The 17,893-nt window shown below is 39.9% G+C and overlaps 1 protein-coding gene across 1 annotated transcript in view; it reads right to left on the reverse strand.

Annotated features, from left to right (window-relative positions):
- LOC149790457 (electroneutral sodium bicarbonate exchanger 1-like) overlaps positions 1–17,893 on the reverse strand; it is a 179,242-nt gene that overhangs the window by 21,321 nt on the left and 140,028 nt on the right. Inside the window, exons 15-17 of the mRNA XM_089972516.1 lie at positions 15,042–15,203; positions 13,784–13,962; positions 3,033–3,105 (exon numbers count right to left, since the gene is read on the reverse strand). Coding sequence (XP_089828642.1) covers positions 3,033–3,105; positions 13,784–13,962; positions 15,042–15,203 — 414 coding nt within the window. The remainder of the gene's footprint in view (positions 1–3,032; positions 3,106–13,783; positions 13,963–15,041; positions 15,204–17,893) is intronic.

A 17,893-nucleotide genomic window follows, 5' to 3' on the forward strand; every position in this document is an offset into this window, starting at 1 on the left:
CACAATACAACCCCAAAAATTGACAGGGTTCTTTTTCACCCCAACTGCACACAAAATATCATAACTATAAATTGGGGCGAAATAGTTTATTGTGAAGAAACCATTTTTTGACCTTGACTCCAAAATATAAAGGTTCTTGCTTACTTCAAGTGCAAGCCATCCAGTTTGGTAACTGCAGTTATTGAGTAGAAACAATTTTTTGTCTTCATGCACAGTGCCTTTGACCTGTGAGCTTTTGACTGAAGTAATCAGGTTCTTTACTACCCCAAAAGAAAGTCATCCATAAAGTCTGGACATGCAGTTGTGGACAGCTGAAGTTACTGTGTAGAAATCAAACTGATTACAAGACAGATGGACAGAAGGATTGCTGGATAGAAAACATTATAACATAATAGGAAAAGCATACAAGAGAAACGACTTCTTACTACTACCAGCATTGTATCATATGATGCAGGAAACACGATTTGCAAGCTTGCATTTTTAGCATCAGTCATGCCAAAAAGCTTCCAGAACTCTGGGCTCAGGCAACTACAAAACACTCCAATAAGAAGTTAAAATCTGATGGTATACTTGAGTAGGGTCAAAAAAAAAAAGAGAATACAATTCTCAAGAATAAAATAATTTCAGAAGAATCTAGCAAAAAACAAATCTGCACAAATTTCAATCAAAATAGCAGCATTATCTTTATCAAATATACAAAATTAAAGATAACAACAATATCCTTATATAATAAGCAAACTTCAAGATAACAACAATATCCTCATACAATACACAATATCAGACCATATGATTCAAGATAACAGCAATATCCCTATACAATTTACAAACTTGATTCATGATAACAGCAATATCCCTATACAATATACCAACTTCATTCATGATAACAGCAATATCCCTATACAATATACCATCTTCATTCACGATAACAGCAATATCCCTATACAATATACCAACTTCATTCATGATAACAGCAATATCCCTATACAATATACCATCTTCATTCACAATAACAGCAATATCCCTATACAATATACCAACTTCATTCATGATAACAGCAATATCCCTATACAATATACCAACTTCATTCATAACAGCAATACCCTATACAATATACAAACTTTCATTCATGATAACAGCAATATCATTATACCATATACAAACTTCATTCAAGATAATAACAATATCCATATACCATATACAAACTTCATTCATGATAACAGCAATATCCCTATACAATATACCAACTTCATTCATGATAACAGCATTTCCCTATACAATATACAAACTTTCATTCATGATAACAGCAATATCATTATACCATATACAAACTTCATTCAAGATAACAGCAATATCCATATACCATATACAAACTTCATTCAAGATAACAGCAATATCCATATACCATATACAAACTTCATTCAAGATAACAGCAATATCATTATACCATATACAAACTTCATTCAAGATAACAGCAATATTCTTATATAATGTATATACTTCCAGTTAACAAACTACAAACCTTTTATACCAACAAACTGAATTTACCAGGACTGTATGATACTAAAGTACAGAAAAGCTTTCAAAATCGAAGGACTATGGCTTTTAGTCAGAGTTTGGTTTTTAGGTCAAGGTGAAATACATTTAAGTGATTCTGAATATCCAAATATTTGAGAATCCAGGCTCTTCTGTATTGCTATATATAGTTGTAAAGTTATATTGCTGTACTGTATTGCTACATACAGTAGTTGGAGTTATACAAGTTGTACTGTTTTGATATAACAGTAAGTCATCAAGGATGTACAGTACCTGTATACTGCAATCTGAATTATCAAGGTTGTAGTGTATTGCTATGTAGATATGTCTCTGTTATCAAGGTTGTACAGTATTGCTACAGATACAATTCTGAGTTATCAAGGCTGTACAAAATCACTATATACAGCATTCTGAGTTATCAAGGCTTCACTGTATTGCTACACACAGCAGTCTGAGTTATCAAGGATGTACAGTACTGTTATGTACTGCAATCTGAGCTACTGAAGTTAAACTGTACTGCTATATACAGCAGTCTGAGTTATAAAGGTTGTACACTATTGTGTACAGCAGTCAGATATGTACAGCCATTTATGTTTCCAAGGTTATACAGTACTGCTATGTACAGCAGTCTGAGTTATCAAGGATGTACAGTATTGCTACATACTGCAGTCTGCGTTATCAAGGTTCTATAGTATTGCTACTTATTGCAGTCTGAGTTATCAAGGATATACTGTATTGTTACATAAGGCAGTCAGTTATGTAAACCATGAGAGTTTTTGAGGTTTTACAGTATTGTCATGTACAGCAGTCTGAGTTATCAAGGAATGACAGTATTGTTATATACTGCAATCTGAGTTATCAAGGTTGTATAGAATTGCTACACACAGCAGTCTCAATTATCATGGATGTACAGTATTGTTATATACAGCAATCTCAGTATCAAGGTTGTACATTACTGTTATGTATAGAAAGTGAAAGGAAAATTGTACTATTTTGCTATGCATAGCAAGTGAAAGGAAAGTTGTACTATTTTGCTATGCATAGCAAGTGAAAGGAAAGTTGTACTATTTTGCTATGCATAGCAAGGGAAAGGAAAGCCACTTACTTTTAGAACTTTTGCAAGGAAGTATTGCTACATACTGCAGTCTGAGTTATCAAGGATACACTGTATTGTTACATAAGGCAGTCAGTTATGTAAACCATTAGAGTTTCTGAGGTACAGTATTGTCATGTACAGCAGTCTGAGTTATCAAGGAATGACAGTATTGTTATATACTGAAGTCTAAGTTATCAAGGTTGTACATAATTGCTACACACAGCAGTCTCAATTATCATGGATGTACAGTATTGTTATATACAGCAATCTCAGTATCAAGGTTGTACAATACTGTTATGTATAGAAAGCGAAAGGAAAATTTTACTATTTTGCTATGCATAGCAAGTGAAAGGAAAGTTGTACTATTTTGCTATGCATAGCAAGGGAAAGGAAAGCCACTTACCTTTAGAACTTTTGCAAGGAAGATTGAAAGTCCAATCATTAGGGAGATGGCAATGCCCGTGACTCTCTGCTCTCTGTCAAAACGTTAGAAGTGAAATATTTAGCAATGTATAAAGCCCATCCAACTACAAATCAAGTAAAACCAAATCAGCAACCACATGGTGAATTAAATCATAGTGGTAAACGAAAAGCTTGTATGATAACTTTCCTGCATAAATTATGTTGTATGTGCTTTGACAAGGAAATAGTTCAGTAGAAGCATCTAATGATGGAAATTTTGGCAACATCAAGCAATGGTAACATTATTTTCAAGCATTCAAATAAAAACAAGTTTTACTGATTGCTTGAACAAGTAATGTACATCATAAGATATCAATGAGAATGTTTTTGTGAATTTAGCAACTCTGTTTTTCGCAAAGTTTTATTCAGGATAAAACGAGGTGAAAATTTTACATACATATAATGAAATAAATGATTGTGGTACACTTGATTCAAATGATCATGATAACCTAGGAATGGATGGTTCCGAAGGTTTTGCAGCCATTGCTAGATTCTAATAGCCACTATTTCATATATGCCATGTCATAATGACAATATCACATTAGGTTTTAATAGCAGCTTGTGATGTTTTACCCCAACCCCTTGTATTATACATGTATTTATAAGTCTGTAAGTGGAGCCAGGTAAGCTTTGTTTTTCCAAGTACCTAAGTTGGCTAATCCTCTTACGTAACCCAGTCTTTGTTTGAGCTCTTGAGTGGAAATCTGGCGGGAATCTTTGTACATGGGAACACGTGACGTAGACAACTTCAAAGAGCCGGAAGCCGACAATGGTAGGCTGGACAGTACATGGGGACACACAGACTGACATTTTTATGATTGACAGTTCGATCAAATGACCAGAGTCCGTCGCCATCCAATCGGGATGCGTTGTAGGTGGGACTTGATTCGAGAAACTGGCATAAGACTTGTACAAGCCTGAAATTCGTCAGTTGGTGTTTAAGAGTCGCAGTGACACACACTCCGTTAGCCATTCGTAAAAATTGGCGGAATTTAGGAAATTCATGAAATAGCTTCGATCAGGTAAGTTTGATGTTACGTTGATTCTGCTTGATACGACTGCTGTTAATTGAAGAGAATTTGTCGTATGTATACATTTTACTTGTATTGAAGTATGAATAGTTAATTATGACCTTAATATTTTGCATTTTTTTCATGACTTTAGCTAGTACTTTTGTTTACGATTGATTACGATGTTGATTCGTTGCATCATTATTCATAATGTTACTATGTACACCTTATTTTGTGAGGCGAAAATGTTCTCTTCTTTCGCTAGTAATATGTGTGCATATTATTTCGTGGATTATTACGTTTACGCCCTTTTGAAAGGACGATTTGTATTTGTGAAGAATTGTATTGCTCGCTAGCCGCTATAAGAATTAATATTGTAATTCTTTGCGTAGTTATATTTTGGTAGACAAGAAATTTGTTTACGTAATGATAGATTTTGCCATTGAGTAACGGATTGCCGTTTATCACCATTTGAATGTGAATATTGTGGATTTGGTACGCTTGTGTAGGAAATATATATAAATATATATAAATATATAGATAGTCATATTACTAATCGTAGTAATATTTTAGTACAATCATATTTGAAATATTTTGTATGTATATACTGATAGGGCTCAGTATGTAGATATTTGAATCCTTTGTGTGACTGTGTTATGGCGCCATTTTTGTAAGCGGCGGAAGTGTATGGGAATTTCGATGTGTGCGCATGCGCGACCCAAATGTCCCGCCTTAAACTGATGGTTCAGTTCAGTGACGTAGTGTGAGGGAAGATTTTTATAACCCTATGCTAATGCATTATACCTTTCAACAGGAAGCTTTCGGGGGATGAAAGAATTTCAGAGAATTTCGGGGGACGAGAGAAGTTCAGAGAATTTCGGGTGACGGTGAGAGATACCGAGTGAATTTCGGGTGACCTCAAGGGATACCATCAAGGGTTCCGGATACTAGAAGAGGAACCGGAAGTCAAGATAACGGCAAGGAACAAGGATTATAGAAGAGGAAGCGGAAGTGGAGATCACGAAAGGAGAGAAAGACAAGGGAACGAAGAGATTTAGATGAGTAGCACTCAAGAAGGGAAAAATCTCCTCACACTGTGAACTCAAATGATGATCAAAGGGATCATTGGGTGAAAGAGAGACATTGATTACTTTAAATTCTTTTAAATTTCATTTATTAAATTGTTATTGTTTAAATTTCATCTTTGTATTTCTTTTAATTTAACTGTCGGCATTGCTGACTGGGGGCTCGTAGCCATAAATATATTTAGTCAATAAATAATACAGTGTCCAGAATTAACCTTCTGAATAAGGTCCAGGGGAACTTCTCATAATTCGTTAAAGTCTATAAGAAGAACCCCACCCCTAGACAACCACTACACCCCCACAGTGGGCGCTTCGTCCGGGATATGAATTAGACATATATATTATTTTGGGACTTAAAGTTATTGGTAGAAGTATTAGTGAACAGTGTGAGATATTTTCCATTCTTTGTATTTGAAATTTTGTGATTTTCTCATCTTGTATTTTTATTGTCATATGTGCAGGCTTTGTAGATCTTCCATTCATAGCAGTACGTGTGAAGCAGATATCGAACAAATATCTTACCTGAACGAAACTAGTTGTTGTCAACAGGTAAGTATTTAAACTGGTATTACAAATATCTGTATATTGTTTGAATTTTGAGACAAGGTATCACTTTACATTAGTATAATGGCTACCGAACGACAAATGATAAAGGAATACCGCGCCATGGGGTCGGAAGATCTTGGATACGAGGGAGATCGCCTGGCAACCTTTATAGAAGAAAGGATCAAGGAATGGAAGGCCGAAAAAGCAGCGGAAAGAGAAGCCCAGAGAGAACTAGCCAAGATAGCAGCGGACCAAGAGTTAGCCAAGATCGCAGCGGATCAAGCCAAGATAGCCGCGGACCGAGAAGCCCAGAGAGAACTAGCCAAGATAGCAGCGGACCAAGAGTTAGCCAAGATAGCAGCGGACCGAGACGCCCAGAAAGAGCTGGAGCTAGCCAGACTCGCTCACACTCTGGAGATGGAAAAGGTCAGAGTTGAAGCTAGGACCAACGGACGGGACGACGCCAGTACAAGCTCTGGAACAACCGGCCGACCTTTCATCGACCACCGGATAGTCCAGATCAACATGTCACGCTTCAATGATAGGGAGGAGGCTATTGACGATTTTCTCGTCCAGTTTGAGAAACTCGCACGCGCTCATCAGGTCCCTGAACAGCACTGGGCCATTAATGTCTCAGCCTTTTTGCAAGGTGCAGCTCGGGAAGTCTACCACGGCTTAACTGCAGAAGAGGCTGATGACTACACTGCCCTCAAGAAGGCGCTTCTCTGCCATTACCGGCTGACCGCCGAGACTTACCAGAAACCTTTCCGGGACTCGGTGAAAAAGGTAACAGAGACCCACTCTCAATTCCACAACCGTGTTCGAGGTTTATTTGAGAAGTGGATGAAAATGGCCGAAGTCGAACGCACGTACGAAGGGCTGCGCGAGGTAATACTCAAGGAACATGTCCTGGGTACTTACCATCGCGAGTTGACAGTTTTCTTAGCAGAAAGAGAACACCAGACGCTCGAAGAGATCGCTAACATGGCGGAGCGATACGAGCAGGCGCACTCGAAGAGTGGAGGTTCCGGGGTTGCTGACCGACCCCGACCCTCTGAGTCACGTCGTATGGGGGAGGTTGAGCCGGCTGTCCGTAACCGTCAGGGCGACGGGAAGGTCGGAGGGGCACCTACAGGTAGGGCTGCCGCCTATCGACCTGGACAGGCCTCACCCACGAAACCAGGACTTGCAAGTCGGCGAGGGCCGCCGACATGTTTTAATTGCAAGCGCCTGGGGCATTTTGCCAGGGACTGTCCCAAGGGCAGGCAGACCCAGGTGAATGTCGTAGCTAAGAAGGAATGTGTGCCGGAAGCGAGTCGCAACCCAGCCAACCTTGCGGCCGCAACTGTCAATGGTGAAGGCGCCACCATCTTGTATGACACTGGGTGCAGCGTCCCCGCGCTTGTCGACAAGAAATATGTCAAGCCGGAGGACTATACAGGGGAGGTAATAGAAGTTCAGTACGCGAACTGCGCGCGTGACTCATTACCAGTAGCTGTCATTGACCTCGATTCACCATACGTGAAGGGGAAAATTGAAGCTGCTTGCTTGGAGGGGCTATCACATGATGTCATATTGGGTTGCCGTTATGTGTTACCCAAGCCGAACCCCGAAACCTGCACACCTATGCCAGTGAGTGCTGTTGAAACTAGGGCCATGAGTCGACAGCCGAAACAAAAGCCAATCCAAGTTACATCGACACCGGTTAGTAATGTTATTCCAGCGGAGTTAAGGAAGCTGCAACAGGAGGACGCAACTCTGGCGCAGTTGCACAAACACGCAGAAGCGGGAACAGAAAGGGAAACTCCGAACGGCGCGGTGAAGTTTGTCTACAAGAAGGGAATCTTGTATCGCCAAGCCAGGAAACACAACGAACACTTCAAGCAAGTCGTCGTGCCAAAGGAAAAGCGTTGCGAAGTACTGAAACTTGCACACGAGAGTCTCATGGGTGGACACATGGGAATTGCTAAGACGCGTGACCGTCTTGTAAAAGAGTTTTACTGGCCAGGGGTCCAGGGAGACGTAAAACGGTTCTGTCTCTCCTGTGACAAATGCCAGAGAATGGCACCGAAAACGGATCAGCGACCCATCCCTTTGGGGAGTACGCCCCTTATCGATGAACCATTTAGACGTCTTGCCATGGATTTAATCGGACCGATAAAACCCGCGTCTGCGCACGGAAATCGATATATTTTAACGGTTGTCGATTATGCTACACGCTATCCAGAGGCCGTTGTGTTGCGTAACATTGACACGGAAACCGTCGCGGAAGCTCTGTTTGCGATCTGGTCAAGAGTCGGAGTGCCCGACGAGATCTTGACCGATCAAGGAACACAATTTATGAGTCGTGTGATGGCGGAGGTGAATCGTCTCATGTCGATTAAACACCTCACGACTACACCGTATCACCCCCAATGTAACGGATTGGTCGAACGGTTTAATGGGACCTTGAAAAACACGCTCAAGAAATTGTGCGAAGGCCGCCCCAAGGATTGGGACCGGTATATTCCGGCCATGCTTTTTGCATACCGGGAAGTACCGCGAGTTTGGGGTTCTCTCCCTTTGAACTCTTGTACGGGAGAACCGTACGCGGCCCAATCACCGTACTGAGACAGCTGTGGACAGACGACCACGCTGTAGAGGAAGTACGCACTACCTACCAGTACGTCGCGGACTTGCGCAACAAACTGGAAGAGGTTTGTTCTCTCGCGCAAGAAAATCTCAAACGAGCTAAGGCGCAACAGGCGAAAAATTACAATAAGCGCGCAAAACCACGTCAGTTTGAGGTAGGGGACAAAGTGTTGTTGTTGTTGCCCCAGGAACACAACAAGTTGCAAGTTTCCTGGAGGGGTCCATACGTCGTCACCAAGAAGGTCGGAGGTCAAACCTACCGGATACAGCTACCGACGAAAGAGAAATTGTACCATGCCAATTTGCTCAAGAGGTACCGGGAAAGGGAGACCGCCAGCGATTTTGTTGTCGCAGCGATAGTCACCGAGGATATCGAAGGCGATACGGAAGGTGCTAACACTGTCCCGAGCTGTCCATTAACGAGGGCCGAGACTCCGTCGGACGTGGAGTGTGACCCCATGTTAACTGAAGGGCAGCGGAACGAGATAGAGACCTTGCTGGCCAGATATTCCGACATGCTAACAGAAAAACCCGGGAGGACGACGCTTGTCGAGTTCGGGTTAAAGATGGTGGACGACCGACCAGTTCAGCGTAAACCCTACCCCTTGCCCCACGCGAAACGACAAGTTGTAAGGGAAGAAATCGAGCAGATGATTGCTCTGGGAGTAATCGAACCTGCCGACTCTCCGTACAGCTCACCAGTAGTCTTAGTGCAGAAGAAGGACGGCACCCATCGGTTCTGCGTCGACTACCGGAAGCTGAATCAGGTGACAGAATTTCAAGTTGAAATGCTACCTGACCCCGAACATATCTTCGCTTCGGTCTCGAAAGCGAAATATTTTTCCAAACTGGATTTGTCCAAGGGGTATTGGCAAATTCCGGTAAGGAAAGAAGACCGACCGAAGCTTGCTTTTGCTACTCCCGATGGGACATACCAATGGTTGGTGATGCCGTTCGGGGTACAAAACGCGCCCAGCGTCTTTACCAGAATGATGCGGAAGTTGTTGGAGCCCTTGCGCGATAGGGGTGTCCACAACTTCATGGATGACCTCTTGTTAGCTACAGAGACATGGGGTGAACACCTCGCTCTGTTAGCTGACGTTTTGGAGCAGCTACGTCAGGAGGGCTTGACAGCCCGCCCTTCCAAATGTCACCTTGGTTTCAGGACATTAGACTATTTAGGACATACCCTGAGCCAAGGCACGCTGTCTCCAGAGAAGTCGAAGGTGGAGCAGTTGAGAAACGCCGCACGCCCCACCACGAAAACGGAAGTGAGGTCATTCCTGGGACTGGCCGGATATTACCGGAGGTATGTCGCTAATTTCAGCGCGATTGCGGGCCCGTTGTCTGACCTAACCAAGAAACGGACCCCGAGTAAGTTCGTTTGGACAGATGCGTGTGAGCACACATTCCAAACGCTAAAGGATAGACTTACATCCGACGCAGTTGTTCGTCTACCGGACTTGGATAAAGAATTCGTTCTGCGCACCGATGCATGCGACACGGGACTGGGAGCAGTACTGCTCCAGGAGCATGACAAGACGCTTTTTCCTGTCGCATACGGCAGCCGGAAGTTGTCTGCTGCCGAGAAGAATTACTCAGTATCGGAGAGGGAATGTCTCGGAATCGTGTTCGGCATATCACGGTTCGAGCGATACCTATATAGACGTAAGTTCATATTGGAGACCGACCACCAACCACTCGCCTATCTGGCGCAGGCAAAGTTGTCCAATGGTCGATTGATGCGATGGTCGCTGTTTTTACAGCAGTACCAGATGCAGATCAGATACGTGAAAGGATCTGAAAACGTAGGCGCAGATTTCATGAGTAGAAGCGCCGAAATGATATAGATCATTTGTTATATTTTCGTGTTCATACTCAGTTTAGCATTTAGTTCATTTTGCTGATTTTGTTCTTTATATCGTGTAACACTTTTGCTTTTTTAGTTTGAGTGAATAAAATCCTGATTTTATTCTCAAGCGTGGGGGGATGTGATGTTTTACCCCAACCCCTTGTATTATACATGTATTTATAAGTCTGTAAGTGGAGCCAGGTAAGCTTTGTTTTTCCAAGTACCTAAGTTGGCTAATCCTCTTACGTAACCAAGTCTTTGTTTGAGCTCTTGAGTGGAAATCTGGCGGGAATCTTTGTACATGGGAACACGTGACGTAGACAACTTCAAAGAGCCGGAAGCCGACAATGGTAGGCTGGACAGTACATGGGGACACACAGACTGACATTTTTATGATTGACAGTTCGATCAAATGACCAGAGTCCGTCGCCATCCAATCGGGATGCGTTGTAGGTGGGACTTGATTCGAGAAACTGGCATAAGACTTGTACAAGCCTGAAATTCGTCAGTTGGTGTTTAAGAGTCGCAGTGACACACACTCCGTTAGCCATTCGTAAAAATTGGCGGAATTTAGGAAATTCATGAAATAGCTTCGATCAGGTAAGTTTGATGTTACGTTGATTCTGCTTGATACGACTGCTGTTAATTGAAGAGAATTTGTCGTATGTATACATTTTACTTGTATTGAAGTATGAATAGTTAATTATGACCTTAATATTTTGCATTTTTTTCATGACTTTAGCTAGTACTTTTGTTTACGATTGATTACGATGTTGATTCGTTGCATCATTATTCATAATGTTACTATGTACACCTTATTTTGTGAGGCGAAAATGTTCTCTTCTTTTGCTAGTAATATGTGTGCATATTATTTCGTGGATTATTACGTTTACGCCCTTTTGAAAGGACGATTTGTATTTGTGAAGAATTGTATTGCTCGCTAACCGCTATAAGAATTAATATTGTAATTCTTTGCGTAGTTATATTTTGGTAGACAAGAAATTTGTTTACGTAATGATAGATTTTGCCATTGAGTAACGGATTGCCGTTTATCACCATTTGAATGTGAATATTGTGGATTTGGTACGCTTGTGTAGGAAATATATATAAATATATATAAATATATAGATAGTCATATTACTAATCGTAGTAATATTTTAGTACAATCATATTTGAAATATTTTGTATGTATATACTGATAGGGCTCAGTATGTAGATATTTGAATCCTTTGTGTGATTGTGTTATGGCGCCATTTTTGTAAGCGGCGGAAGTGTATGGGAATTTCGATGTGTGCGCATGCGCGACCCAAATGTCCCGCCTTAAACTGATGGTTCAGTTCAGTGACGTAGTGTGAGGGAAGATTTTTATAACCCTATGCTAATGCATTATACCTTTCAACAGGAAGCTTTCGGGGGACGAAAGAATTTCAGAGAATTTCGGGGGACGAGAGAAGTTCAGAGAATTTCGGGTGACGGTGAGAGATACCGAGTGAATTTCGGATGACCTCAAGGGATACTGTCAAGGGTTCCGGATACTAGAAGAGGAACCGGAAGTCAAGATAACGGCAAGGAACAAGGATTATAGAAGAGGAAGCGGAAGTGGAGATCACGAAAGGAGAGAAAGACAAGGGAACGAAGAGATTTAGATGAGTAGCACTCAAGAAGGGAAAAATCTCCTCACACTGTGAACTCAAATGATGATCAAAGGGATCATTGGGTGAAAGAGAGACATTGATTACTTTAAATTCTTTTAAATTTCATTTATTAAATTGTTACTGTTTAAATTTCATCTTTGTATTTCTTTTAATTTAACTGTCGGCATTGCTGACTGGGGGCTCGTAGCCATAAATATATTTAGTCAATAAATAATATAGTGTCCAGAATTAACCTTCTGAATAAGGTCCAGGGGAACTTCTCATAATTCGTTAAAGTCTATAAGAAGAACCCCACCCCTAGACAACCACTACACCCCCACACAGCTATTCATATATGCCATGTCATAATGACAATATCACATTAGGTTTTAATAGCAGCTATTCATATATGCCATGTCATAATGACAATATCACATTAGGTTTTAATAGCAGCTATTCATATATGCCATGCCATAATGACAATATGATACTAAATTTAAACAGCGACTATTTCATATATGCCATTTCACAACAGAAATATACTAGATTTTGTGTGTGTGTGTGTGATTTGGACTTTTTAACATAGCTTTAATAATTTTTCAGTCATATCACTATGATGTCTGCAGTGTGGCAGTTTATAGTGATGTCTAGCACTGGGGCAGACATGTAGCATGATGTCCTACCCAGTCACATTATCCAGACACCAGGCCAACCAGTTCTAACACTAATCTCTTATTGCTGAGTGCCAAGCAAGGCAGTTGTTAGTACTATTATTGTAAGTCTTTGGTATGACTCAGCCAGGGATCGAACCCACGATCTCCTGCAAAAGAGGCGGACACTCTAACCACTAGGCCACTGGAGCAGTTGCTATTTGTACAGAACCATGACACTAAGAACAGTGTAATATACTGAATCACAGTATGTTGTGCACTATCAAAATATAACAAATAATGGTATTTTGAAAAAAAGGAAATAAAGATATGAGACTAAGTTTCACTTTATTTCCTTTCAACCCATGTTTTTTTATTTTAAATTTGTATAATTATGGTCACTGTGTCCATTGAGGTACCACGTTATATCTGGAATCGCACATTGTAATAAGGGAGAACTGTATTATCATCTACAATGTGTGTGCATGTCTGTGTCTCTATGTGTGTGTCTGTGTAGGTCTCTCTCTCTCTCTCTCTCTCTCTCTCTCTCTCTCTATGTCTCTCTGTGGTGCAATGATCATCACTAATTAGGCATAATCAGCAATTTCTTTCCTTAACTAACAAGTGAAAATGAAAGTGTATGTAGTGTAACTGTACAATCCTTTCTTATTTATCCAAAGCAGGGTTCATACAGAATTCTGAACGATAAATTCAAAGACTTTTCCCAAACTTTCAAAAATCACAAACATAGATTTCCAAGGCCTATTTTCGCTAATATCTTGTATACAAGTTATGTTATATGAGAAAACAATGAATGCAAAATACTACAATATTGTTTAATGATGAAATTCAAACTACAATTAATCAAAATAAAGAAACCAGGAAACTCAAATACATCCGAATCTAACAACATTGGACTATTTTACATGTGATTATGGAAAGAAATTAAAATGTTTGGGTTTATTTCAATTTTCAAAGATTTTTAAAGACCTTAGGGTAATCTGCACAATTTTCCCAAACTTTCAAGGCCTTTAAAATGCTACCTCATTTTTCCCAAACTATCAAAGACCTTCAACGACTCTAAGAACCCTGCAAAGGTCCAGTTTATCTGACAAGTTTTAATGCAATAGCATTCACCAGAAAAATGAATATAGACTGTACCAGCCGTTAGCTAGCATACCTGGAAAAGACTGTACTAGCTGTTAGCTAACTTACCTGGCACAGACTGCAACAGCCGTTAGCTAACATACCTGGCACACACTGTACCAGCCGTTACATACATACCTGGCACCAATCATTTTTGGTCTCTCTCCTGGAGCATTACATTCTGACTCTTTCTTCAAGCTATTGACATGGGTGATAGAAAGCACAGTCGCAGCCACAAACCAGGGAAGTCCAAGACAAGAGTTGATGATTATCAGAATCCCAACAATCAGAAGGTCCAGGTGATAACCATGTCCTTTCTATAGAAAGCATGGATAAAAGTACAAATTTAGTCTTAAAGCAATCTGACTGGTAAAAAGCTCAAGTTTCTACGGAAAGGTGAAAAAACCGATCTTATGGATATACTCGTATCCTCAAACAGCCAAGAGCAAAATGTCAACACAAATGGAAAACAAAATAATGGAAATACTTATGTTATCTGATTGGTCAAGAGAATAATTTCTAAAGAAATGGAAGAAAAACCAAGTAATTTAAATGCACATGTAATCTGGTTGGTCCAGAGCAAAGTTTCTACAGAAAGGGGAAAACGAGTCTTATGGCATAGCTGACATAAAGTGATTGGTCCAGTGTCAAGTTGCTAAAGGACAGGTAAAAAGATCTTATTGAAAATGCTTAAAAAGGAAAACTATCCAAAACAAGATCAAAAAAATTCATAAATTTGTGAAGCCATTAAAATAATGATAATATTATGACACTAAAATTACTGTTTCTATCCTGCTTCATTTAACATTGCTATATAGTTTCTGTCATGCTACATTTAGCATTACTAGACAGTTTCTGTCACGCTTCATTTAACATTACGGTTTCTGTCATGCTACATTTAACATTACTGTTTCTGTCATGACACATTTCACACCCCAATACTTTTTCTGTTGTGATAAAAAAGCTCTAAAATAGCAAAAATAATTATAATCTTTTATTTGCAACAAATACAACATGCAAACATACTGTATACACTCGCTTATAAGTTGAATCCAACTGCAAACAACACTGACCCTGATCTGCCATTGCTTAATGTGCCAGGAGATCAGACTGAGAACACCAGCACATTATGCGATCACATTAAGATCTGACTGTGCAGTTTTCAGCTGGTCTTGTGAGTATATATGGTAGCTTTGAGCTGAAATAACTTAGTATTATAACTTCTGACTTGCTTAAACATAAATCTTTACTTTTCTTTAACTCAAGGCAATAAGTCTGAAAAGAAAATTAAAATCAATCTTGATATGCTAGTAAAACATTACATGCTTCTCCTTCTGGCAAGAATGGGCCATACATAATGGCAAAGTATGGAACTATCAATAATGACAGTGCTTACCTTCAGTTTATTTTCCTTCCTGTTGACAATAACAGCTGTAATCTGTTGATCCATGAAGATCAAGATGGATGCAAGAACAGCTGGAATTATTGCTGCAATTGCCAGCCACCATGGGTTCTCCTTCACAGGGTTTATAATCCAGCCACGTTTGGGATTCGTTGGCTACAACAGAAGAAAAAAAATCACATTTTGTTTTCATTTCTCTTTTTAAAAATGCACTTACTGTATACAGGGAAATTTCTCCCAGTTCTGCGTGGTTTCAATTTCACTAATCCAACAGTTGAGTCAAATATCAGGTAAATTTAACCTTTGGAAGTATACAAACTGTAGTACAAAATTAGAAAAAAATGCGAAAAATAAGTGTGGAACTTTACAAACTGCTAAATTTGTAAAACCTGAACAATACCAACATATTCCCTTATACATTATATTAAGTAATTAAATCTAGAAAATTGCATGAGGCTGTCTTTTAGCTGAAAAACCAGGAGGTTGTTGTTGTTGTAGGGTTTAACGCAATTTTTCAGCACATGACAGGCTATACATGGCAGCCAGTATTAATGGTGGAGGAAGAACACGGGAAAACCCCGGAAAAGAACCATTGACCCACGAGAAGCTACTGGCAAGCTTTCTCACATACCCACATTGGCTGAATCCGAGACTCGAACCCACGCAGACAGAGGTGAGATGGCAGTGATCCGTAACGGAGAGCGCTTTAGACCACTCGGGGCACCGAAAAACCAGGAGAAAAATACAGAGCAATTCATCTTTATCTGCAGTATGTACACAATTCTTATAAAGGTAAGAAGGGTGGCTTACAGTTCTAGGTATTGCTTGTTAAGTTGTATCATGGTTATCATACAAATCCTAATAAATATATTCAATATGTATCTCAATAATTTTTCAAATACAAACAGAAATTCAAGCTAGTTCAATTGTGAAAAAGAACGACGTTTAAATCACTGCATAAATCCATTACAGGAAAATCTGTATCCAGAATGAACACAGTGTGTTCTTTTCTTTTGTCTTTGTTTTATATGCTCACTAAACAAAGATCAGATACACTAAAGGTTGTTTCTGCTGTGGGTTTAACGCCATTTTTCAGCACATGATTTTCATGGCAGCCAGTACAATTGGTGAGGGAAGAACCTGAGAAAACCCCGGGAAGAAAAACCGCCCCATGGGAAGCTTGCTCATACACCCACATTGGCCGAGGTCAAGACTTTTGTTGTTGTTGTTGTTGTTGTAGGGTTTAACGCCATTTTTTAGCACACTATAGGCTATACATGGCAGCTAGTATTAATGGTGGAGGAAGAACCCGGGAAAACCCCGGAAAGAACCACCGACCCACGAGAAGCTACTGGCAAGCTTTCTCACATACCCACATTGGCCGAATCCGAGACTCGAACCCACGCAGACATAAGTGAGATGGCAGTGATCCGCAACAGAAAACGCTTTACACCACTCGGGGCCCCTTGAGGTCAAGACTCTAACTCATACAGACAGAGATGAGATGTCAGTGATCTGTAAAGGTGAGTACCTTAGACCACTCAGCCACCTGGATCCACACCAAGACATGAAATATCATAATCTGCCAAAAAGATGCACACTGTGTGTGACACTAAACGAGAACAGTGCCCAACACTCATCATGATAATCCCAACATAAATCATGATATTCCCAACACAAATCATGATAATCCCACACTCATCATGATAATCCCAACACTCATGATAATCCCAATATTCATCATGATAATCCCAATATCTGAGTTCTCAACAACTACAGAATCTTGTTCTGAGTGCTCTTACACATACATGCACCTTACAGTTCTCTACTGATAATGTACCCCATTTAAAACAAATACAAAAACATTACACAGGCTCTGTGCTTATGTCACATTCCAGCCAGAATACATACGTATTGAGAAGAATTGCAAAGTTACAAACTGGCATGGCACCTGCCAGATCCTGCTTTGTTTTGTTCTGATTCTGGAATATCTTGTCTGTAAAATTAAACAGCTAAAAAATGCAGATTGTGCTTTCTTCACTTAATTCATTAACTGGATGTATCAAAGTCAAAGGCAGACATTTGCTTATAGTAGTCGAGGGGGGGGGCATTTATTTCAGCAAATTACTGTGTCCACATTTATGAGATAGCTTAAAACCAATTTAAAGTCTGGCAATGGCACACATTTGCACCTTATTTGAAAATAAACATAGCATCTTAGTTAAGGTCCGAGTCATCCAGAATCTGATCAAAATAAAATCAAAAGACCCAAAATATAGCTTCATGTGCAGTAACACCGTCAGCCAACACATGCAACATCACTTTCAAAATCATGCAAGTTCCTGATGATAAAAGCCCACATTCCAATTTTCATCAAAACTGGATTAGAATTATGGTTTCCAGAGAGGTAATAAACACAGTCAATCACATCATAAATATGCATAGATCTCGCTATTGACAGTCCATGATCTTGATGATGTAAGAATATATTTGATCAAAATCAGATGAAAAATATGGCTTCCATAACAAGTTCAACTCCTCAGATCCATGACTACATTATTTATAGGCATCGAAACCATTCAAGATCTTGATAAAACAAATATTTTTAGTTTGACCAAAATGGGCTCATCCAATCAGATGCAAGATCAGCTCGTGATTTTGTGCACAACTTGCTCATCATAAAACCTGTTCAATATCACAATGATATAAGCATATATTCATAATCTGACCAGAATAAGATCAGAAAAAAGTGTGAAGAGTTGTACCAAGCTCAGCCAATCAGATGCAACATCATCCTATTAATAGGCATGGATCTCACTGATGAGTGAACTTATAAAAGTTCTTTA

Source organism: Sinohyriopsis cumingii, chromosome 10, assembly GCF_028554795.1.
Source record: "Sinohyriopsis cumingii isolate HCF-2022 chromosome 10, ASM2855479v2, whole genome shotgun sequence".
Classification (NCBI taxonomy): domain Eukaryota; kingdom Metazoa; phylum Mollusca; class Bivalvia; order Unionida; family Unionidae; genus Sinohyriopsis; species Sinohyriopsis cumingii.